Below are 24,309 nucleotides of genomic sequence, written 5' to 3'. Positions count from 1 at the left end.
AACAAAATAGGAGCAGACTCATTGATACAGAGAACAGTCTGACAGCTGTCAGAGGGGAAGGGAGTTGAGGGCTGGGTGAAAAAGGTGAAGGGATTAAGCAAAGGGAAAAAACCTCATTTGTCGTTTCTTTTTACTGTCAAAATTCCATTAAACTAATGATTCACACATATCTTAGTATTGCCATGGCCAGGCACTATTTTAGGCCTTGGAAATACCATGATCAAAACAGGTAATATTTCTGCCCTGATAAAGCTTACATTTCAGTTGAGGGATACAAATAATAAATATAACAAGTAAACAATTATATAATCAAGATAATTTCAGACAGTGATAAGTACTATGAAAAAAGCTTTTAAAACACAACTTAAAAAAAGGTGAGATAGCATGACAGGATGAGGGGAGGGTCTAATTTAGAAGGATGGGCAGGAAGATCTCTCTTGAGGAAGTGATATTTACCCTCAATGATCAGAAGAAGACCTGGAAAAGTGTGTTCTAAGAAGACAAACAGCAAGGACAAAGGTCCTGAGGTGGAAACAAGCATGGTTGGGCATGGCACATGAGGTAGAGAACACCAAGAGATGAAGTCACACGTAAGGTGGGGGTTAGATCACACAGAACTTTCATTCAGGGACTTTGGACTTTATTCTAAGGGCATTTAGAAGCCATTAGATAAATGCTAAGCAGGAGAATAAAATTATTTCCTTTAATTTTGAAAGCTCACCCTGGCTGTTGGTTAGATTATAGATTGGCAAGAGTGGAAGCAGGGAAAACACTTAGGAGCCTATTTTAATAGTTCAGGTGAGAAGTGACACCTAGCTTGGATGAGGTGGTAACAGTAGAGACAGAGAGAGGTGAGCAGATTCAGGATCTATTTTAGAGGTTGAGCCAACAGAACTTGCTAATGAATTGGATATGGGGTAGGAGGAAATAAGAGGAATCTAATAGGGGGATGGATACTGTTTCCATTCACCAAGATGGGAAGCCTGAGGAGGAAACAGGTTTTTTGGAAGGAAATCAGAGACCTACTTTGTCCAGGTTTTGTTTGAAATGCCTGTGAGACATCCAGGTGGAGGCGGAAAGCTAACAGTGGATAAATGAGAATTCTTGGAGCACGTACTTAGCATTCCTTTTTTAATTTTCTGCCCACTGTAGAAGCCTAGAAAAATCCCAGAATGGGCCTGAAAGGGCAGTTCCCCCTTTCTCCTAGAACAGCGGAGTTCCCCTCCAAGGAGCCAGGGCCCCATCATCTAAGAGTTTTAGTGTGCCTATGGGTAGCGATAAGCTTCAGTGCATATAATAGAAATGCTTTAGAGTTGAGAAGGTCAAGCAAGTTGTAAATTGCTATTTGTCATTAACTTACATTTTAATTTGCCAGGTGCCTCCTCTTTAATTATGAATGATCTTCAGTGACTCCTAGTATATAAAGTTTCTGGTTTCTGCTTCCCCCTCTCCTTTCTCATCACTCCCTGTCCTGGCTTCTCTAATGAGCCTTTACTCTGTGGACTGTGTAAAGTAAAAAGCTTTACTCTACCTTCTGATGATTGGGGGGGGGGGGGGGAGGTCTATAAGAAAGTTCAGGAAATAGCTTGCCTCTTCTTTCCTTCTGAAAAAGCTGGGGAAGAAAATAGTGAGAGACAGGCAGCCAGGTTGGAAGGAGTGACTTCAGGCTGGTAGCCAGGGGTGCTGGACTAATACTGAATTTCATAATCAACAGCAGGCCCCACCCAGTTGCAAGCAGCAGTGGGATGGGAGCAGGCAGCCACCAAGGAGAATGGTAGAGACTGTTTTTCCCTGTGGACTGCACTTCCTAAGAGGAAAAAGGTGGCAGAGTCAAGCCCAGTATGCTCACTTTGCCCAGCTTACTTTACATCATCAGAGGTGAAATGGTTAAGACTCTGAGAAGGGCCAGAAAACAGTCGTCCTTGTGGAACCATAAAGTGGAGAAAAGGCCTTCTCTAATAGATAATGAAAACATTCACCATTAATTGGCTAGTTTTAAAAATTTAGATTCTCAGTAAGTAGGTCACAGTTAAGTTCAACAAACAGATATCAAGCACAATTCTGCCACTTACTGACTCTGTAGTTTTGGGAAACTTACCTAAGTCTCAGATTTTTCACTTGTAAAAATGAGGATAATAGTACCTACTTTGTGAGATCATTAATGTAACACATTCAGTGGATCAGGACAGGCACTCAATAAAGAATTACTGCTACGGCTACTACTGTAATGATGGCTATCACTATTACCATGTTGGGAAATCTGCTTAGTGCTGGGGATATAAAGATAAAAGACATAATCTTACCATCTAGAAGCTTAAGACTCAGTCAGGAGGTAGGAATAAAAACCATTAAAATACAATGTAATGCACATGAAGTATAGGGTTTCTTACAAGAAGGGTGCCTGTAAGTGATAACATTTTAGTGAGACTATCTATCTACGTAGGCCAGGACAAAAAAATCATCTTGGAGTTGTAGTCTCCCATACCCTTTTTGGGTGGGTGGGGGGTGGGGTGGGGGGTCAAGGAAGTTGCTCAAATTGTTCACCAAGAAAGGTATCAGAACTTGCCTATAGTTTTGTTTTTGTTGTTTTTTGTTGTTTTTTTAAAGGAGTTCGTCGCCAGGGAGGAAGAGAACAATGATGGCTTTAAATCCTCGAGATAGTGAAAGCTAGAACCAGCCCTGGTTTAGCACTTCTGAGCACAGAAAGAGCTGATCATTTTGGAATCTGACACCTGGAGCCTAGACTGGCAGAACCTGAGGGCCCCTGGATCAGGGTGACATGAGGACAGGCTGGAAAGGCCCCACTCTGGCCCAGACTCTTGACCTTGTACTGACCACACTGGACTGGTTCACCATGGGTACAATGCTTTATCTTTGTTTACTTTACATCTTCTGCTAAGCAGCCTTGCTGCCTTGCCCCTGAGCCACCTCACACGGCTGGCCAGTGCATAGGTAACCTACTGTGGAAGTAACCAGGATGCCTCTAACGCAGTTTGCGGTACTATTGCGCCTCCCAGTTCATCTCTAGGGTGCAAATGTTTGAGCTCTCACAGTCCAGTAATAGAAAACCCTAAGGCCCAGACTCTCCTCCCTCCAACTCTCTCTCTGTAACCCTAAGTCCTTGCTGCCTCCTCTGCTGAGGTGACTGGGAATCTGGCCAGCAGCACTTTCTGTTAGAGAGCTCTGGGGTGTGGGTGGCCCACCCCCACAAAATGTGTCAAGCACCTTCCAGGAATCAGGGACACATGGCCAATTTTGCTGCATTTACTCTTCTGTCTTAGCCATGAGATTGATCTACAGTACTATACTTTCTTTCAGGTACCTCCTAAGCACAGGGAATCCTGTATGCATAACGGGGATGGAGTTGGAGGGAGGACAGTCTGGACTTCTGGTTTGTGAGGGCTCAAACATTTGCACTCTAGAGATGAACTGGGAGGCACAATAGTTGCACCCAAAACTGTGTAAGAGGCATCCCAGTTGCTTCCACAATAACAGAAGCACGCATAAGCTACAATAGCAGGAAGCAAGGAGTGATGAATTGTGCAAGAAGAGGTATTTGGGGAAGGCTTCTGAGAGGTCAGGCCTGAACAGGTTTTGGAAGTACGAGTCGTTTACGGTGATAGAATGGAGGAAGTCAGTCACAGATGGAAGAACAGCCCGGACAAAGCCTTACTAACCCGTGACACAACATGGTTCTTCCGCAAAGTCAAAGTACCTTTGTCCAAGTTGCCACCGTGGTGGTGAACTCATTTCTTGTTCCAGTATTTAGTGATAACCTTCTTCAGCTCTTCACAAAATACAAGTTTAACATATGCAAAGTATTTAGAAGAGTGCCTGGCACATGGTTAGCACTGTCTTAATGAAACTTTTGATAACTACATAGCTCAACTTTTTAAAATATAAAATGTAAAAATACTCCCATGCCCAACCAACCACTCTTTCCTGTTTTCTACTCTTTCCTACGTTAATCTCCATTCTTCATAAATCCTAAACAGTTTCAAAAGCCAAACATTTTAAGAGGCCAGTCTAAAAATAGGTGCAACACAAAACGTCCAAAACGGACAGGCGCCGCAGGACAAGGGCAGCTAGCGCTTCGGGGCTGGGGGTGATGCCTGGCAAACAAACAGCAGCATCTAAAACAAGGCTGGAAACATTCTGTGTGTTACCTCCGTAGTTCTAGCTCAGAAGTTTGTCTGAAATACTCGCATCACAGCTGAGAACCGCGTCCTCAGCAGACCCGCGCCGGAGGCCTCGCCGGGAGTCGGGAGGGAGTGCGGGGCCCGGCCAGGGGCGGCGGCTCTCGCAGCAAGCGCCACGTCACCCGGCGGGAACTAATTTGACACCTAGGTAAGGTTACGAGAGGGGCAAGGCCGGCCTGGATGTGAGGGCGGACGGCTTCGCAGGGAGCAGCGGCGGCGAGCCGCGCGGCCCGGGACGGCCGGCGGAGCGCGAGGACAGGGGTCGGAGGGGCGCGGGGGGCGGGAGGAGATGCGGGGAACGTGGCGAAGGTACCTGCCCGGAGCGCCGGGTCCAATCGGAAGAGGGCGCGAGCCGCACCTCAACCTGCCCGAGGACGTCACGACGCCGAGGGGGACGCGTGGCCAATGGGAGGCCGTCAGAGTCAGGGGCGGGGCCGGGAGCCGGGGCCGGGCGCACGGAGCCCGTTGGCGGAATCGCGCGGCCACGGCGGGTGAGGGAGAGGCGAGCGGCGGCCGCGGACGCCGGCTGCCCGAAGCCTCGCGCCCGACGCTGCGCCCTCCCGCATGGTGCCCACCCCTCGCTAGGCGGCGGCGAGACGTGCGGGGCGGCGCCGCGGCGGTGGCTCGGGGTCGCGGCGTCCAGTCGCCCACACTTCCTCCCGCGGCGGCCGTCTCGGTGGGCGGGATGGCGGCGGCCCGCGGGAGCGGCCGCGCCTCTGCGCCGCGGCTGCTTCTGCTCCTGCTGCTTCCGCTGCTGTGGGCCCCGGCCCGGGTCCGGGCTGTCCCCGACGAAGACCTTAGCCACCGGAACAAGGAGCCGCCGGCGCCTGCTCAGCAGCTGCAGCCGCAACCCGTGGCCGTGCAGGGCCCGGAGCCACCGCGGGCCGAGGTGAGCCGAACGGAATGGGCCGGGCCGGGCCGGGTACCAGGCTGGCGGCCGCCCGGAGCGCGCGCTCGGCCCGGGGCTGCCGGCGGGGGAGGGGAGCCGGCCGGGCGCGTGTTCGGGGTCAGGCCTGGCCTCTCCGGCCCCGTGTGCCAGGGGAAGGCAGGCGGGGCCCCGCTGTGGTCCTTGAGCTCAGGAGACGGAGATGCTGCGGCGCGGGGACCTGCGGGCCGGATGTAGCCTGTGGAGCTGGAAAAGCTCATCCCAAGTGGGAAGTTGAACACGGAGGGCAGCTGGGAGGCTTTTGGTTTTCTCTGAGGATAACGTCGGTGTTTTCATGGTTGGAACAGCTTATCCCGAGCGGTTTACCCAAATTCAGCTTTGCGCGACTTTCTTTGTGTTTTTGCCAGATGTACATGGATTATGAAGCGTGACTCTCACTTTTCAAAAACGTGCTCTCGCGTGTAGGAGTAGCCCTTAGGGACGCAGAGGAACCGCCTGGCTTCGGCAGGAGCACCGAGGCCTGCAGCGCTGTGGGATGCCTGAACTAAGTGTATACCTCTACCAGAACTGTCCTTTGCCTTCCCTGAGTAGATATTATTAGTGTCTTAATTTATGTTAATAGAACCACTTAATCACTCGTATTCAAAATCTCAGCGGCGTTTTTAAGTTTCTTCCATAAGTTTCTTCCGTCTGCCAGTTCTGGGCTTTATCATTTCCAATTTGGATTCCTGGATTCGGGTCCTCTGTCCTGGTAGGGGACGGTTTCGCGCTCAACCCTCCTCTCCCCACCAACTTCCACCTGTCGCCACCCAACGAATCTTCCTAAACTTTGAATTCTATTTTACTTCTCAGAAATCTCCAGAGTTGCCCCTGCCTACTGATCTCAGTCCAGCCTCTTCAGCAGGATGTTCAGGTTTCTTCCTGATCTGGCTCCAGTCAACCTCCAGGCTTTTTAGTCACCGCTCCCTTGCTCATGTGCTTTACACAAACTGGAGACCTTTCCATGTGCTCCGTGGCTAGTCTCTCCAACAAAAGGCCTCCCTAAAAAGGCCTCAGTGAGCTTGAAGCCCACTCACTGGTCAGAACCTTTCCACCTTCCAAGAACCTCCTCTCTGTGAAGACTTCCCTACCTGGTGAAAAGTGATTTCTCTCTTGTCATCCTGGCCTAAGCTGACCCTGCTTGCCATTTCCAGTTCTGAATTGAGCTGAAATGCTGATTCATGACATTTAGTCTTAAGAGTTTAGTATTTAAAAGCCTCCTATCATTTAACTCATCAGAAGTTTTTTTTCAAACAGTAACTATTTTGGGTTAAGTAACTTTTTAAGTGAAAGATATTTTCAATGTAACTCTCCAAGTCTTTCATTAAAGTTTAAGTCATATAGTGATTTTTGAGATACAAAATAATACCCTTTAGACAATGAGGGGTGGGGGGAAATCTAGCCATATAAAAAAAAGTCAGCAGCATCTAGTGACTATGTTTAAATGGTCTTAAGGATCCTTGTCTTTAAAATTCAGGATGTGGTGGGAAGGGGCAGGCACAATATGTGATTTTTGTCTTTAATATTTTCTTGTATTCTTGATGATTCTTTTTTGATAGGAATTTATACTAATTTCTATATTGTAGAACCCAATTGTTTTAATTATATTTTCATATAATTTTTTAATATGGTTCAACTATTTTTTCTCTGCTTACAGTACTACAGAATGCTGGAAGATATTTATTTTAAAGGGTAGGCTATTTAAACTTACCCTTTTCGTGCCATTATGTGAGAGTGGGTTTCTGAAAATAGGAGGGAAATCTCTTCTTTATTGGTAGGCATTCAAGTGTCAGATGTATTAAAATGTAGTTCTATCTTATAGGGTGCTTCGAAGCAAGATAGCTGAATTTCTAACAGCTTTCTACTCTGGGTGTGTTTTTTCTCTATGATCAGGTAAAAGTTGGGGGAGTTCACTCTGAACTTATATTTACAGTTAAACCCATTTCCAAACTGGTGAAAAAGTGCGGTTGACGGTTTGTATTTTTTCATCTGTGTGGTTTATGCTTCTAGTGACTCTCCGTTTTTCCTGATTCCTTCCCTGGCTGAGTATGTAAATTAAGCGACGTTAAGTCCTTTTAGTTGAGGGAGATCAGATAGATTTAATAAAGGGGATTTTTAATGTGCTGCATATCCTGGAAGCCCCAAGAACTGTCTGGTTAAGTAGCACTGTTGGTAAAGCCACAAAGCCTATTACGTGGCCCAGTACAAATTCTTGGTATTTACTGTCTCTTGGCATTTCTTTTATTATCTTTTAACTGAGAAGGCCTTCCACACAATGTTTTAAATTTGTTTTCATTTTCATTAAGTTGCAGCTCTGCTTCAATCCAGTCTAGTCTCCCAGCTCTAGCCTCTTTATAGCTAAGATTGAGGCCATCGGATATGAGGACTCTTGTCTTGCTTAGGATTGCTGTGTCAGGATGAAGTGAACATTGTGATACTGAATTCATTGCCTGATGTTCTACCATCAAAGCAATTCATTAAAACAAAATCAGTGAAACATTTAATATCATTCAAGTGTCTAAATTTATAAATCCATTAAAAACATTCATAAAAATAAAGTCACTAAACATTCATTAAAATAAAAATGTTTTTGTTAAATATATATTATTCTATGAATTAATAAGTAACATTAATAAAAAAGAAAATATTTTAAAACCAGACTAAACCATCCATAAAAAGAAATGATAGTGGGAATTTGTAATAAAATGTAATTTTATCTTTTATTGCAATGCAGTCTTTTAAAACCAGGTTTGTCCATGGTGTCGTTTAGGTTGAATGTATATTTTTGAGCACATTTTCCAACTTCTGAAAAAGGTTTTTCTGACTTCTTAAAGTAATGGTTAGGAGACAGTTTTAAGCCAATTCTAAGCATTTCCATCTGAATCTTTTATCTTCAGAAAATCTAACCTCTTGTGTGGTGACTTTCATTGAGTGACTTTTTGTTTTTTTTGCAGGGACATCAGTCTTTTTTTCAAAGAAAGTATCTTCATCTTCCCTAGTTTCATCATGTGTAGATGAAGATTCTGATGCAGGTATCTGTATCAATTTCAGTAGTCATACATATGTGTTCATTTGAACTCTAGAACTAGAATAGGAATTATTTTTTCACTGTTGGCTGTCATTTTCTTCCTTGAAGATCATGAAAGTATAAAAGAATATTTTCTAGTGGGCGTCCTTTTTTTTTTTAAAAACAGTTCAACTTGGAACTAATTTAACCTTTGAGTAACGAAGAGTTATTCAGCAAGTTTTTTTTTTAATTATTTGTTGACCCTGTTTTCAAGATGTAAATAATTTGGGTTTCAGACTCAAATTAAAATAATGAAATAGTGGTATTTGTAACAAGGAAAACAATGTACTGTATTTCATTATTTTGTTACACTGTAACTGAATAGTGGAATATCAAAATTGCATCTGACCCTCTTGTACACATCTAAATATTTGCTCCTCTGTGCCCATACCTTCTGCTTTTGTCAGGTACTGGACCTCTTCTCTGTGTCCATGTCCCTATTCTCTGACCTCCAGTGTTTTTCTTCCTCAAGATCTTTATTCTCTTCATTGGGTCCATTCTGTCTGCTTATGCATGCCCACAGGTTGTTTTCTACTTGGGGAAAGAAAGGAGGTCATTAATTTAACTTTTCTTGACTGCATTATAAGCATACCTCTGTTCATTGCGCTTCGCTTTGTTGCGCTTCACAGGTGTTGTGTTCTTTACAAATTCAAGGTAAGACCCTCCACCAGCAGAAAGATTATAACTCACTTTATTTCTAGGCTCGCTCAGTTTGGAACTGAACCTGTAGTACCTTTGAGGTATGCCTGTAGCTTCTGTTCTTCAGTTTTATAAACCAAATTTCTATGCAGGAAATTAGCTGCGTTTTCACTTTGCTCTAGTCTTCCATTATCTGGCTTGAGCCCATCTTTTTATTTTTAATCCTCACCCGAGGATATGTTTTTATTGATTTTTGACAGAGAGGAACATTGACCAGGGATTAAACCTGCAACCTAGGTATGTGCCCTGACCAGGAATTGAACCCGAGACCGTTTGGTGTACAGACAACACTGTGAACCACCCAGAGTGTCGCCAACCAGCCGAGCCACCCAGCCAGGGCTGAGCCCCTGTCTTTTTATTTTACTACTCAGTATTGAGACTTCATTTTTGAAGGATATGTGTAACTTACCTAATTGCTAAATCCAGGACTCTTTTTCAGTTCTCATTTGACACTGTTACCGCTCCACTTTTTGAAGAGTTGGACCCCATTTTTGCTATATGAACTTGAGAAAATTATTTAATGCTATTGGTCCTCAGTTTCTCCTCTTTTGTTAAGTTGGGATAACAGTTCTTAAGGTCTTTGAGTATCAAATAAAACAATGTATGTGAAACTACCTGGCACCTAGTTAGTGGCTCAGTGAATGGTGTTTGCCCTCTCGACCATCTGGTGGTCTCTTGCCCGGCTTTTTAAACACCTAAGAAAATGTGTGTGTTTTTCTCTTTCTCTCCCCCTCTTCTCTTTTCCCTAAATGGACACATTCCCTAAGGCTTTTCAGCTTCATCTCTTCCTTTTCCCGGGGAAATTTCATCTACAAGCAGGCACATACTGTAAGGCTATGCTGCCTAAACTCAGGGGTCCCATTTGTACGCCGTCTTGGAAACCTTCATTTGAAATGCTTTTTATCACCTCAGACTGAACACGTCTGAAACCAAACCCCTTATTTGTATTCCTTTCCCACATACCTTATAGGAACACTAGTAGTTCACTTAACCAGGTGGAACAGTTTAACCATCATATTTGACTCTCCTCCCTTTTAAAAGTTCTGTTGATTTTCCTTTACATCAGGTACAAAATTTTTTCCTTCCCTGTTACTAACATTGGTCTTGTGCAGATGGCCTCCTAATTGGTTCAGTGGCTGGTGGTCTCTTTTAGCCCTGATGTATCTAGTCACAGTGCCGTAATCATGTTCTTGTCTTCTCAAAACTTGAAGGGCTTTGTGTTTGCCTCGAAGCTGGGCAGTAGCCATACAGGGCTCTCAGTCTGGGCCCTGTTTATCTTATGTTCCCTGAACCCCATTCATCTGATGTTCACTTCCTGTTCTCAGAATGCCAGTATTCTTTCAAATTGTCAGTGCAGGGAAGGCGGTAAATGCACATACCCCAGGGCGTTTTCAAGTTAGCCATTGCACCAGCTTGTTCCCAATCTATGGGTCTGTTTTCTGTTTTTTGTGTTTCTTTAAGATTGCACAACTAAGTGAAATCATACGGTATTTGTCTGACATTTCATTTAGCATAATATCCTTAAGATCCGTCCATTGTTACAAATGTCTAGATTTCATTCTTTTTTATTGCTGAATAATACCTCTGTATTTGTGTATGTACATGCATAAACCACTTCTCTTCTTTATCCACTCATATATTGGTAGATATCTAGGTTGCTTCCATATCTTGGCTATTACTAATAATACTGCATTGAACACAGTGGTGCATATATCTTTTCCAAGTAGTAGTGTTTTCTTCAGATAAATACCCAGAGGAGGAATTTTTAATTAAAAATAACTTTATTTTTAATTTTTTGAGGAATCTCCATACTGCTTTCCACTGTGGCTGCCCTAATTACAGTCCCACCAACAGTGCACAAGGGTTCCCTTTTCTTCACAGCCTTGCCAGCATGATGGCCATTATTGGTGATGGCCATTCTGACAGGTGTGAGATGGTATCTTGCTGTGGTTTGATTTGCAGTTCCCTGATGATTAGTGATGTTGAGCACTTTTTCATACGTGTATTGGCCATCTGCATGTCTTCTTTGGAGGAATGTCTGTTCAGGTCCTCTGCCCATTTTTGTTTGTTTCTTTGGCGTTGAGTTGTATGACTTTCTTATATATTCTAGGTATTAAAACCTTATCAGATGTGTCATTGACGAATATTTTTCCCATTCAGTAGGTTGTCTTTTCGTTTTGTTGATGGTTTTCTTCACTGTGGAAAACTTTAGTTTGATGCTGTTTTATTTTTTTCTTTTGTTGCATTTGCCCAAGGATACATCCAAAAAGATATTGCTAAGACAGATGTCAGAATTTACTGCCTGTTTCCTTCTAGCAGTTTTAATGGTTTCAGGTCTTTCATTTAAGTCTAATCTATTTTGAGTTTATTTTTGTAGATAGTGTAAGAATGTGGTTCAATTTAATTTTTTTGCCTGTATCTGTCCAGTTTTCCCAGTACCACTTATTGAAGAGACTATTTTTACCCCATTGTATATTATTGCCTCCTTTGTTATAGATTGACTGTATAATCAAGGATTTATTTCTGGGCTCTGTAGTCAATGCCATTGGGTGTGTGTGTGTGTGTTTATGCCAGTACCATAATGTTTTGATTATTGTAGCTTTATAGTATAGTTTGATATCAAGGAGCGTGATCCCCACTTTGTTCTTTCTCAAGATTTCTTTGGCTATTTGGGGTCTTTTGTGGTCCCATATAAACTTTAGGATTAGTTGTTCTGAGAAGAATGCCATTGGTATTAAAATGTGGTGCCTCTGGACCAGTACTGAACTTTGGGTAAAGAGTGAGCAGCATAGAATATTGGACGTGTTACTAACTCTTGAAAGTGCTTGTTGCCCTTTTGGAGCTTTGTCACATTTTCAGTTTAAAATGACCTTAATGCTAACACTGGTTTGTCTTTTTTATCAGGCCTTATTATCTCTTAGGATATCCAGTTATATTAGACCTCATCTTAGCTAGAGCCAACTCATGCTCTACCCTGTCAAGAGCTTTCTGAATCTTACTCTGTCCTCTAACGTGTTACTGAAATTTATCTCAGCTTCCTGTTATTTGAATGTTTGATAAACATAACTTGGTCTTTCACACAAGTTACAAATAAAAGGCTAAGAACTTAATCTTAGCTTACAAATTCTTAGAAAATAAGGTAATTTTAATGTGTGGATGATTCGTCTACACTCCCCCCCCCCCCATTTGTTTTGTAGAATTGTACTAGGATCTGCATTGTAGCAACTATCCATCAGAGGTTTCTGTCATTACTAATGGCTTTCAGAGTGATTAGACTGTCAATAAGTCTAATGGCCATGACAGAAAAAGTCTTAATTGACATACAAAATAAAAGAATTGTAAATAACAGCTTCTTTCAAAAAGTAGCTGATGTATATATTTTTTTTATTTCAGAAAGGACTCACACCAGCTGCTGCAGTTCATACCAATAAAGAAGATCCAGCTACCCAAACAAATTTGGGATTTATCCATGCATTTGTGGCTGCCATATCAGTTATCATTGTATCTGAACTGGGTGATAAGACATTTTTTATAGCAGCCATTATGGCAATGCGCTATAACCGTTTGACAGTGTTGGCTGGTGCTATGCTTGCCTTGGGCTTAATGACGTGCTTATCGGGTAAGTAAGTGTACTTTTCCTCCTAACAAGTTTATTGGATTTAGGCAAAAGCATAGTGTTTGGCATTGAGTCACTAAATCATTCAATTTGGCTCATGTTCAGAGTTTTGTAAAGAGAAAATGGTTTTAGTACATAAATTCCTAAAAACGATACTGCATTTTTAAAATTAATTGTTCAGCTATTCAGTCAAGATACACACTCATTTATTCCCTGTATTGGAACCCTTGCTTTTGCTGTGTATTCTTGCTGCTTTTCCTTTTCAGTCCAGGTAAGCTTATTTCTGGACTCACGCAACCACAGAGAATTGCATATTCTCCTGTTCAAGGACATTTGATAACAATAACTGAGGAGTCACTTTTGGTTTATTATGTTCTATTAAGTTATTCTTACCTATTACAGTAAAGGAGTGAAACATTCTTAGATACCTAGTTTGTGCTGCTATTATATAGGCTTCAATTTTTCAAAGAATGAGACTATGAGAAAGTAAACTTACTATTAAATAAACATAATTTAGTCTCTTATTCAGAAGCAACCCTGAGCCTTGTACGTGGGTAGAAAATAGTAAGCTTCCTCCTTAGAGTCAGACTTGGGTCAGAGTCTGACTGTGCCGTGTATTAGTGTAATGATAAGTTACTTAACCTCTTTGAGTTTCAGGTTCCCTGTCTGTAAAATGGAAATAATATCGACCTACCTTACAGGGTTGTGATGTGTTTTTAAAACGAGATCTTACATTTCAAGTGCTCAGTCATTCACCCCTCTTCTTCTCTCGGCAAGTTCTATTTCTCGCTGCTTGGATGCTTGTTAAAGTCTTTTAAAACATGAGTATTTTAATGATTAAAATAATTTGACTACTTTTCATATTTTAGAATATTAGCATTATTTGTATTTCACAGTAAAAACAGTTTTTAAAAGTAAATTTTGATTATAGGAAAAGTGGGGAGAGTTGTAAATGGTAAAATTACTTGTTTGGAATGAGTTTCAATAATATCAGAATTTTATTTTTGAAACTTTGAGGATAACTAGAAGGCTAGCCTCATTCCCACCTCAGAAGCTGCTCCATCAGTTCCCCCTCCTTTGTGTTCACTTCCATTTCTTCAGCTGTAAGTGGAGTTAGTCTCTCCTGTCCTGACCTTCGGCCCACCTCACTCTAGCTGCTGGTACTGACAGCTCTCCTCACCTGTAATGTTTAAAAGAGGTCGTATCTGTGGTCTTCAAACCTTTCCCTCGTGTATCTAAAATAATTTTGAAAAAGTATGTACCCACTGTCACATTGATGGTAATCCAAAACTTGTCATATTAAGCTTAAGGAGTTACAAAGATCTAATTTCTGATATATTGTATAAAAAAAACTATATAGTATTCTTTTAAAACATACCCAGTGGACCCCAAATACCATTAGCAGTTTAATAGCCACTGTCACCATCAATCCTTCAAAAAGCATGAATAAACTCTTTAACATTTGGAAATGTACATTGTTCTTTTTCCTCCTTATTTTCATTTACTTTTCTCATAGAATTTTACTCTTAACAATTACAAGTTTTTACTTGAAAATCTTTTGGATCACACTGTCCTATTTATTTGTTGCAAAAATATGTATATAAATTGAATTTTAAAAGATGCTGAAAATGTTCTTTAAGTCTGTAAATGTTAACACTTTTTATGACTGGAGTTATAGTTATTAGTATACAGTTGATCAAAGCAAAATATCACAAATTTAAACATTTTTGAATGCCTTTCTTAATCAGATAGTACAACTATTATTTTTTCTAATCCTCACCTGAGGAAACATTTTTATTGATTTTAGAGAGAGGAGAAGGGGGAAAAAGAAAGAAATATCAATGTGAGAAACAAACATCAATCTGTTGTTTCCTGTATGTGCCCCAACTAGGGATCAAACCCACAGTCCAGGTATGCGGCCTGACTGGGAATCAAACCTGCAGCCTTTTCGTGGACAGGATGACACTCAACCAACTGAGCCACCCAGTCAGGATGATGGAACTATTATTTTAAAAATTAGTTTATATGTCTGTGGAAACATTGCTAGTATGGAGCAAGGTTTAGAATCAATTCTGAATTTTTTTTTTTTTTTTTTTTTAAGTAGATACAAGGGCTGAGAAATTTTATTCACATAAATAATTAAGAAAGAATTTTGTTAGACCATGTCACTCAGTTCCTTGGAACTCCTGGGTTATATGCTAAAAATCACATACTGGTTGGTCTGTCATCAAAAATGATATTTAATGATTTACCAGCTGATAATAACTTGTTGATTTTGTTGAAAGCAGACAATTAGAAACCATCAAGTATACCAAAAAAGGTTTTTCTGAAATTTATGAAATTACTGTTCTTATACATGTTAGTCTTATGTTACCTTGTATAACTGGATATACTGTATTTAGAAATGGTTGCAAAAATTGAAATACTGTTCATTTCAGTGTACTTTTGCCAATAAAGCATTTCATTTTAAAAGTTGTATCACATCATGTACTTTAAGTATATTATCTTGGAACCTCAGAACTGCAGATTTAGCTTATTTAATTTATGGAAAATGTCTACTGCATTACCTAATTGCCATGGCGGTTATAGTAAGTCCACAGTAAATCATTTAAGTCAGGCTAATTTTCTGGCAGAAAGCATTGGACTTAGTTTTTTGAATTTAAATAAACATGATATACATCCCCATGACAATCGTCTACTTTAGAATTCTAATTCTAAGATGGATGGATGGATTTGGCATGGAACCCAGCTGTGAGTGTGCCACCTGGGGGAAATAAGACACCGAGCTTTAGTATGTCTTTCTGATGCTCTTTGCTGTAACAAGACTCTGCCTTAGGGAAAATGAATTGTTTACACTGGCTGGGGATAAAAAAGGCATGGTTTTTAAGTGAAAATTATTACTGCTAAGGCCAAAGTACCGTATTTCTGATGCCATAACCGTTATTTCCAATGACCATAATGCATTATTTTAATGCCATGACCTTGTCAGAAACGTGTGTAGGACAGGGAAGAGCCAAAGCCGTGTCTCTGGTTTATGATGCCTTGATTGAGGACACCAGTATTTCACACACCCTCTTTGGTGCCCTAGAATTTCTGTTTTTCTTACTATGGGGAAGTGCACCTTAGGAAGTTGGGTAAAGGAGTCTTTGTAAAGTGGGTAGAGGGCAACCATGAAGAAGGGATGAGAGAGGAGAACCTGCGTGACTCCTTAACTATAAGCATGTTTTCAGGCAGATGAGTTTAGGAAAGAGTATAGCATAGAAGTTGAGCTGGAAATATTCTTTCACAAACTAGTCGTCTGTGTCCCCTTCTAAAATCGTGTGCCCTTGGGGGTATGTCAGTCAGTTTGTAGATTGCTCACCTGTGTCTCTTGTGTCTCTGCTTTAGAGGGCCAACAGTGCAAGGCGGGCTGCCTGGGCTTGTATCCAGGCTCTGCCTCTCACTTAGCTGGGGGGATTTGCCCAGCCTCTCTGTGCCATCTGACAGCAGGATGACAGTCTTACCCACTTCAGAGCTTTATTATTACAGCTGTTGCCCTCCTCCCCTTTCACTCCTTACCCACTCGCAGTCAGACTTCTGCTTCTAACCCTGTTGTAAAGGCTGACGATCAGCTTCCTGGTTATAAGCCCAGTTTTCATTTTAGTGAGCCCCACAGATCATGTTCATGGGCTTGCCCAACTTTTTATTCTCTTCTATGACACCATGTGCTTCTAGTTAAATTTCTCTCTCTCTGAAAAAAAAATTGGTACTATAAATATTGATATGCTCTACAGTTTCGTTCTTGGCCCATTTTTTTCCCTCTCACACTAACATTCTCATGCTGAGTGTTCTCAAAGTAATTAGTTACCTGTAAGTTAGTGATTCCCCAGTCAGTATCTTCACTTCAGATACTTTTCTTGTATAAGGAATTCATTTTCTTTCATAACATATATTTATTTTAAACAGTTACAAAGGAGCAGAGTTGAAGTCACGCCATATGAGAATCTTGTTAAGGTCTTACACTGTGGAAGTTTGTAATTTAAAGATTTGTAATGAAGAAATATCACTTACATGGGAATTTGGTATAACTTCCAGGTTGTAAGATTTCTGGATCCTTAGAGGGCATCCAAGTTAACCTTCTGCCTAAAGTACTAAACGTGTCTAGAGAGGAGTTCGTTATCTCATAAGAGGCGGCTATGGAACGCATGCTGTCTCCAACTGGAACGCTGATTTCTTGATAAGCTATATTACATCATTGGCTAGACCTAAGGGTTCAAGACACTATCAGTGAAGGGAAAGAAGTGGAATTATTTGAAGTAATTACGTATTAGGTTCTAATGCAAACCATTATTCCTTTAAAACAGTAAATTATGGTTTCTGAAGGTAACTATTCTTTCTTTGGTTGTGATACTTGCTGATTAACCAGATATACTGTGGCATTGTCTTCTAGTGTTGTTTGGCTATGCTACCACAGTCATCCCCAGGGTATACACCTACTATGTTTCAACTGCGTTATTTGCCATTTTTGGCATTCGAATGCTTCGGGAAGGCCTAAAGATGAGTCCAGATGAAGGCCAAGAGGAACTTGAAGAAGTACAAGCAGAATTAAAGAAAAAAGATGAAGAAGTAAGTCATAGCAGTTAAATATCTGGACCAAGAGGGCACTCAGCTAAGCACACACTATCCAGAGGGTTCCATGGTTCCCCATAGCTGTGCGATATGTGGGATACACAAACAGATTATTTTGCCTAGTTTTTATTCTCACACCTGGCTGTGTTATGACTGGGTTAGTGTGAATGTGGTAGAGAGAGGAGGTGGGGATGAATACTAAATGTGTAATCAGGTTCCTTAGATTAATTTTAAACTGAAAAGCAGGAACTGTAGTTTATAATTTTACATTTTTTCCCACAGTATGTAGGCTAGCAAGTGATCAGTAAATACTGTTTGATTTGTTTTGTTGGGGAGGAATGGAAGAATTGAGAATATAGTATTTGTTGGTGAGACGGTGATTCAAAAGGTAAGCTTGGGGTCACCTAACTTTTAGTTTCTCCTTGGAGCCTGTTCCATAGAATTTTAACACTTTTTAAAGAAACATTAAGTAATTTTGTGCAGCTTTGTTCGCTTCCTGAGACTAATGTCATTTTCTTTTTTTAATTTAGTTTCAACGAACTAAACTCTTAAATGGACCAGGAGATGTTGAAATGGGTGCAAACACGATACCTCAGAAAAAGTGGCTGCATTTTATTTCACCCATCTTTGTTCAGGCTCTTACGTTAACATTCTTAGCAGAGTGGGGTGATCGCTCTCAACTAACTACGATTGTTTTGGCAGCTAGAGAGGTGAGTGAGCATAACTAATTGCTCCCGAGGACACTGGACAGAGTCACAGGGTGGGCCGAGGGATTATTTCGTGTGCTAGATTATTTGTTTTAGATAGTAATCCTGCTACTCTTCAGAACGGACCTCCTCCCATTTCTGCAGTCAGTCGGATGATAGTGTGTGCAAACTTATTGCTCTCGACTCATCAGGCTGAATCCTCTCCAGTTTTGCCAAAATGATGCTGTGGTGCTTGGCATTCTTTTCTTAGAACTTGCCTTTATATACTACTAGCTAAGAATATAAGTTGATATAAACTTCTGAAGGTCAGTTTGGCATTAAATATCTAAAACCATAAAAGTGGGTATCTTTGGGTTCTTCCCTTCCTTGTGTTAAAGAAATAATGTTGCAAAGATGACTTAGAAAATTTACATTTTAGCCCCAGAATAATGAGTCCTAGGATGATGGTAAGTCAGAATAGACCTGATCATCTGGTTCTAGCTTAGGCTCTACCAAGAGAGAACCTGAGGCCCATAAGCTAGTGGGTAGCAGTCTGTCTTTTCTGCTGTATCTTGTTCATAGTTATCAAGTGCTACTTAAAAGATACCCATCTAAATTTAAAGTTTATTTCTTTTGAGGGCAATAGTAAAGTTTTACATGAAAAGTATTAATATTCGCAGAGATTTATCGAGATTAGCTGAGGAGGTGGGTGTGGAGTTTTTGGAATGCACTGCTGCTACTTTTCATGCTTGTCTTCATCAACTAATATTGTTTGATTGTGTATCTGTTAAATTACATTGTTTTTATCTCATGGTAGGATTTAGATAACTAGCTTGATGATTTGTTTTTAATTCCTAGGAAGTATAATAAAAGAACAGGTTCCTTAATAAAGACCACAGTTAATTAACATAGTTGGGGCAGGGCCGTTTTGTCAGAGGAGCTTCAAAACTGCTGTATTTTAAAATATGATTCCCATATTTTAAAACAAACTCTCTTTTAAAAAGTCACTTGAATGTCTTTGCCCTATCATTTTCTTGATTTCTAGCCTTTTTTACTGGCTTTCAGATCCCAGAATTGGGACTTGAATGTATTTTGTTAGTGGAGGTGGCAGTCCTGCGTGAACTATCATGAGGGCAGAGTCACTGCATTTTTCTTAATACTGTCATCTGAGTGGCACAGTGGCTTGTGAAAGCTCAGGGTTCCAATTCTGCATGAGTTACCTTGGTCTTAGCAGTGTGGCACATGCTGACTGGGTTCGAGTCTTGCTTTGTGACCCCATTTCGACAGTGCCTCCCTTCGGCCCTGTTTGTGGATTTTCTGTGAAACAGGATAATGCATGTAGGGTCCCCAACACAGTGAGCCCTCAGTTAGCCACCTTCCACACTGCTGGCACCACGGGGATATATAGTGAGCTCTTCAAGGGCAGAAATACGGTTATCTGTTTCTGTTCCCCTTTTCTTTTTTTTGGTAATTTTTTGTATAAACCATGCGGTCTAGTTCAGTCCATTTTAGCCTGAACTTCATTTCTGCTTCCAACATAATTTAGTGTTCCCACATGGACGTCAGAATCCTAGTGTCTTTTGACATGTTACTGTACTAGTTAAAGAAAAAGTTGGGTCAACTAAATTTGGCAATAATGCATCCTGGTTTTCTGTTTTGAAGACTGAGTATGCAAAATAATAAAGACTGAAAAATCCTGTATTAAAGGAACTATTTTATTTAATCCAGTGATTTTTCAAGTAGAATGAAAACATCTTCTGGCTTACCGGTTCTAGAAGTTGTAATACACACTTTGGGAGATGCAGTCCCATGCTTTTCTTCTCAGATGTTTCAAACCATCTCCATCTCCTCAGTTTCTGCACACACACTCCTGCTTCTCAGCAAACAGCCTCACCTGCCACTTCAGAGAGAAGTCATTCCGCTCCACTCCCACCCATCCCAGTGGCAGTCCTTTTCCCTCCTGTACTCTGGGTCCCAGCCCCCATGCACAGCTTAAATCTTTGCCTTTCTCCCAACCCAATTTTGTGAGCATTTTAGCCTGCAGATGTTTTTTCATCGAAAAGAAGCTTTATCCCTTCTTTGGTTCTATGTCTTTTCCAAATACCACCCTGTTCCTCCCTTTCCCTCAGTCTCAAAGGGTTTGACTGATGGGACAAGGCTTGGCTCTGCTTCCTTGCTTACGAAGCCCACAAGCTCTAGTTTCTGGCCTCACCAGTGATGTTGATACGTGCTTTGAGATCATGGCAGCCATCAACGGGCCCCGCTTTGGTCATCTTGGGGGGCTGTTTGCCTGGCCTCCTTTTCAGTCTCCTTTGAGCGCCACTTCCTGTCGTCACCCATAAAACCCTTCTCCATTGCTTCCCCTACATTTTTAATCACAGTGGTATCACCATCTTTTATCCAGAGAATTACAACTGAGAAACTTGGTTGTCATGTTGAGGACACTGGAGAGTAAGGATGCAGGGTCACTTAGCCTCTGCACAGACAGATGCTGCTAAGGAAGACTGTCTAGGTTAAGTCTCCTTAGCACTGAGCTAACTGTTGCCTGTGAATTAAGTTTAACAACAGATGAAAGGTTGAATTAGGGTTATTTTCATCTTACACATTGAGTTTTTTCTACTTTTCTCTCTAGTCCTAGTATAACTGAAACATATTCCTTTAGGCGGCTGTTACATTTCATAAACACGCATCGTAACTTTTAGGCTGGTTTTGTTGTGTCGTCATTGATCTCCATTTTCAGTGCTTCACAGTTAGTTACCTTTCTCAGGTGGCAGTTCCAGCCCCTTTTAAGTTAATGTTGCTTTGTTTCCAGGACCCCTGTGGCGTAGCTGTGGGAGGGACCGTGGGACACTGCTTGTGCACTGGGCTGGCTGTGATCGGAGGACGCATGATAGCACAAAAAATCTCTGTCAGAACCGGTACGTGGGGTTTTTCTTTTTAATTACAAAGAAAATACCGTATGTTTTAACTCTTGGAATCACAGAGAGCTGAGGAAGGAAAGGGGCTGTTTTATTTTTTTAAGTGTTCACTTCTGAAGTAGACTTGGTCTTCGTAATGAAAACCTCTTAGAGATCCAGTCATTGTGTTGCCCCTGCTCCTGCAAACATGGACTGTTTTTCACATGAGTAGATATTGGAAAGTACAGATTCATCCATAAGCACTCCTAGACTCATGGTAATGAATCTAGTAAATGAAGTCAGTAAAAAACAATCATCATGTGGAAATATGAGAACTTTTTGGCCTAAGAATATGTCTTACGAGGTTGGGAATCAGAGGTACTGTATTTACTCATTCTGCTGAAACGTCCTGTGCATGTGGTAGGCCCGAAAGATGCATGTCTCTCTGCTAGCCAGAAGTTGTTGGACGTGCTCTTTCGTAACGGGTTTAAGATGAGTTCTAGTTCTACTGTTATTTGTCAGTACAATTCTGTCATTTCTCAAAACAGTGCTGGAGAAGACACTGATTCTGACTGTTCACAGTCAGGCACGATAAGTGTTCTTTGCTGTGGAAATGGGGTCTAAGCATTTCTAATTTGTTTTTAAGGTTAATTTACTAGATTGGAAGAATAATGGGTAACATCTTGTCTTCCACGTGGAGGAATTTTGCATTATTTAACTTTTTTCTCCTCTCTTACAGTGACAATCATAGGAGGCATCGTATTTTTGGCGTTCGCGTTTTCTGCACTATTTATAAGTCCCGATTCTGGTTTTTAACAAGCTCTTCATTCGTATTTAGTTTAAGATAGGTAACTCCTGTGTGTATGTACATAGTGTACATGGAAACTAAAAGTGATGAAAACTACTGTGTTTTGTAGCAATGAGTTATTATGTCCAAAAGAAATAATCATTGATTCTATTTGCAACATGGATTTTTAAAAGAAACCTGATGTCTAAGTGTGGATTTTTCTTTTCTCCAGTGTAATTATGTTAATACAGCCTCTGTTTTGAGGACTTTTTTGGCTTTTGGGGGGGCGAGGGGGCAGTATACACAGAACCATTGTGCAGTGAGGTCTACCATTTAATTTTATTTTTCAGCACTGATCACTTTATAAGGAATATGTTTTTTTGCCCTGGATCACTGAGGTGCTTTCAGATGTTTATCTTACAATTTTTCTTGGGGGAAGAATGAGTTAATTTCTATCTTTTTAAAGCATTCCTCCAAACCAGTAAGCAGTAGTTTAATCCTAAATCTTTTCAAAATTAGGTTAAAAAAAAGAGAGCAAGAAAAGTATGTTAATCAGCTCTTCCACATCCAGGGATTCAAACCACCACAGATGGAAAATACTTGAAAAAATGTTACATTGTTGTTGACATATATATACTCTGTGGTTAGGCCTACAGTGGAGGGTTGTGTCTGTATGGAATATATACAGACTTTTCCTGTCATTACTCCCTAAATATAGTATAACAACTATTTACATAGCATTTATATTGTATGAGGTATTATAATCTAGAAATTATCTAAAGTAGATGTGAGTAGGTTACATGAAAATACTCCACCATTTTATATGAGACACTTGAGCATCCTTGGGTAGATGGGAGGGCCCTGGAACCAGTCCCCCTCAGACACCAAAGGACAACTGTACTGTTATATCAATAACATGACAAGAATTGTTTGCCAGGCCATTCTTCCTTTTTAAAAAAATTGGGTAGGAAACCCAATATAAAAGAGTCAATATTTGACAACGTGGAATTACCAAATTAAAGGAGAATACTATGAGTGTATTCGTATTTTTTCTATATTGAATAAACAATGTAACAGATACAATGTAAATAAAAGTGGTATGACCAGTGTTTGTTTTCCCTTTTGTGTTATACAAGTTCTTTCTCTATTTTATCAAAGTAGTATTAATATTTATAAGACCTATTTCTAAAGTTGATGTAAAAAAAAAGTCCGCCTAAGGTTACATGATAGACCAGGGAGTCAAGTCAGTTTCATTCTACAATCATCATGGTAAGGCTCCCTCATTTTATCATAGGAACTTCAGTAATCACAGGCATGTAATTATATTCTAACTTGACTACTAACTATATTCCATCCAAGCAGCATAATTGCTTTCTCCTAGCCTGACATGTTCTATTACATATGCAGTAACTCTGCCTCTTCAAACCCAAAGGACAGTTCTATAGAACCTCCCACATGTTCCTTGTGTGACTGAGCTACTACAAAAGTCCTTAGTTGGTAGTACACTTGTAATTTGAAAAGATTTAGGAAGAGTCTAATCATGCATAATATAATCGCCCAGCATTGTCGATGTAGCAACCATTCTGCACTAGTAACTTTGTGGGAAAGACAGCTAACCACTACTGGGAAGAGATCTAAAAGCTGTCAGTTAAAAAGTAGCAGTGCATGTGCCCAGCTGGTGTGGCTCAATGGCTGAGCACCAACCCATGAACCAGGAGGTCACAGTTCAATTCCCGGTCAGGGCACATGCCCCGGTTGTAGGCTCAATCCCCTGCAGGGGGCGTGCAGCAGACAGTGCATCAGATTCTCATCATTGATGTTTCTCTCCCTCTCCCTCCCTCTCTCTCAAATTAATGAAAAGGAGCAGTTAGCACACACTGATGAAAAAATCATGTTTCAAAACATTACGGTAGTTACAGAACCCCTTAAAAGTGTCCATTACAGGGTAGAAAAACTGTCCATGAGTTAGAATAAAGCAGTTCAAAGGAATTTCAGATTAAGTCCCCAGACTGCACCATCATTCTCTGCAGTTAGATACCCCTATTACTGCCTTAGATTATTATAAACAGAATGAGAAAGGAATTATGTTCTTTTCCAAGAACACAAAGGACAATACCATCAGAGCCCCAACCTGGCGATGCAGGCGACCAGGCCTAGGACCAGCTGAACATGTGAATAACAGCATAGCTTTCTGAGGCACCGCAATCTTGTAACTGTACATAATTACCCAATTTGGTAGCTCAGACCTAAGCTACAAGGTAAAAGTCACTAATGTAGGTAGACTCTACTGCTGAATAAAAGAAAGGAAAATTTCATTGGTAGTGATTTTAAAATATTTAATACTCTTCTCTTTAAAATCCAAAATAATGTAATTCTTACAAGTTAAGTGCCACATAAAGCAGGTGTTATTTTTTGAGAAATGTAGGTGATACTGAAAACAGCACTGAGGTATTTTTTATTTTTAAGATTGAATAAGGAAACAAAGTCTGGACCTAATCTTTTTACATTTAAAACAACAACAATGCTACTGCTTGGCTCTTCTGCTGTAATTTCAGGTTCTGAATACATTACAAGGGTATGGGAAAGAGCATCATAATAGTACATGTAGTTCTGAAAAACTGCACGTCATAACCTGGAAAAATGATCATATAGCAAGAGGCCTGAGTGAAGGTAGGCTAGTAAAACATTTTTACCTCTTCAAGGATAGCTCTGAAAAACAAGTGTAACCAATTGTAACACCAGATTAAAATGGTACCAAATAGGTAACAAAATGACCCACATTTTACACAATATTGTATTTCCACACATAGCTCATGAAAATCAGA

The 24,309-nt window shown here is 40.7% G+C and overlaps 1 protein-coding gene across 2 annotated transcripts; it reads left to right on the top strand.

Moving 5' to 3' along the window:
• Nucleotides 1-4,854: 4,854 nt before the first annotated feature.
• Nucleotides 4,855-22,592, top strand: TMEM165 (transmembrane protein 165). 2 transcript variants are annotated; one of them, XM_087827353.1, is made up of 6 exons: nucleotides 4,855-5,088; nucleotides 12,284-12,509; nucleotides 16,936-17,111; nucleotides 17,645-17,824; nucleotides 20,613-20,718; nucleotides 21,437-22,592. In XM_087827353.1, exons 1-6 carry the CDS (start codon nucleotides 4,885-4,887, stop codon nucleotides 21,511-21,513), a joined length of 969 nt encoding a protein of 322 aa, XP_087683479.1. In that variant the 5' UTR covers nucleotides 4,855-4,884; the 3' UTR covers nucleotides 21,514-22,592. The 2 variants fall into 2 exon arrangements, with proteins under 2 accessions (XP_087683479.1, XP_016062775.1); XM_016207289.2 differs by lacking the exon at nucleotides 4,855-5,088 and adding an exon at nucleotides 7,840-8,156.
• The last annotated feature ends 1,717 nt before the right edge of the window (nucleotides 22,593-24,309 follow it).

The sequence above is a fragment of the Miniopterus natalensis genome, chromosome 1 (assembly GCF_054644295.1).
Source record: "Miniopterus natalensis isolate mMinNat1 chromosome 1, mMinNat1.hap1, whole genome shotgun sequence".
NCBI classification, from domain to species: domain Eukaryota; kingdom Metazoa; phylum Chordata; class Mammalia; order Chiroptera; family Miniopteridae; genus Miniopterus; species Miniopterus natalensis.
The sequence above is the reverse complement of the archived record's forward strand: the minus strand, read 5'-3'. Positions and strand labels throughout refer to the sequence as shown.

Bases quoted from the DNA above. Each gene is read 5' to 3' on its own strand.
- TMEM165 (XM_087827353.1), top strand. From the start codon at position 4,885: ATGGCGGCGGCCCGCGGGAGCGGCCGCGCCTCTGCGCCGCGGCTGCTT. The intron at 17,112-17,644 runs GTAAGTCATAGC...TTTTTAATTTAG, and splicing joins TAAAGAAAAAAGATGAAGAA to TTTCAACGAACTAAACTCTT. The intron at 17,825-20,612 runs GTGAGTGAGCAT...CTTTGTTTCCAG, and splicing joins TTGTTTTGGCAGCTAGAGAG to GACCCCTGTGGCGTAGCTGT.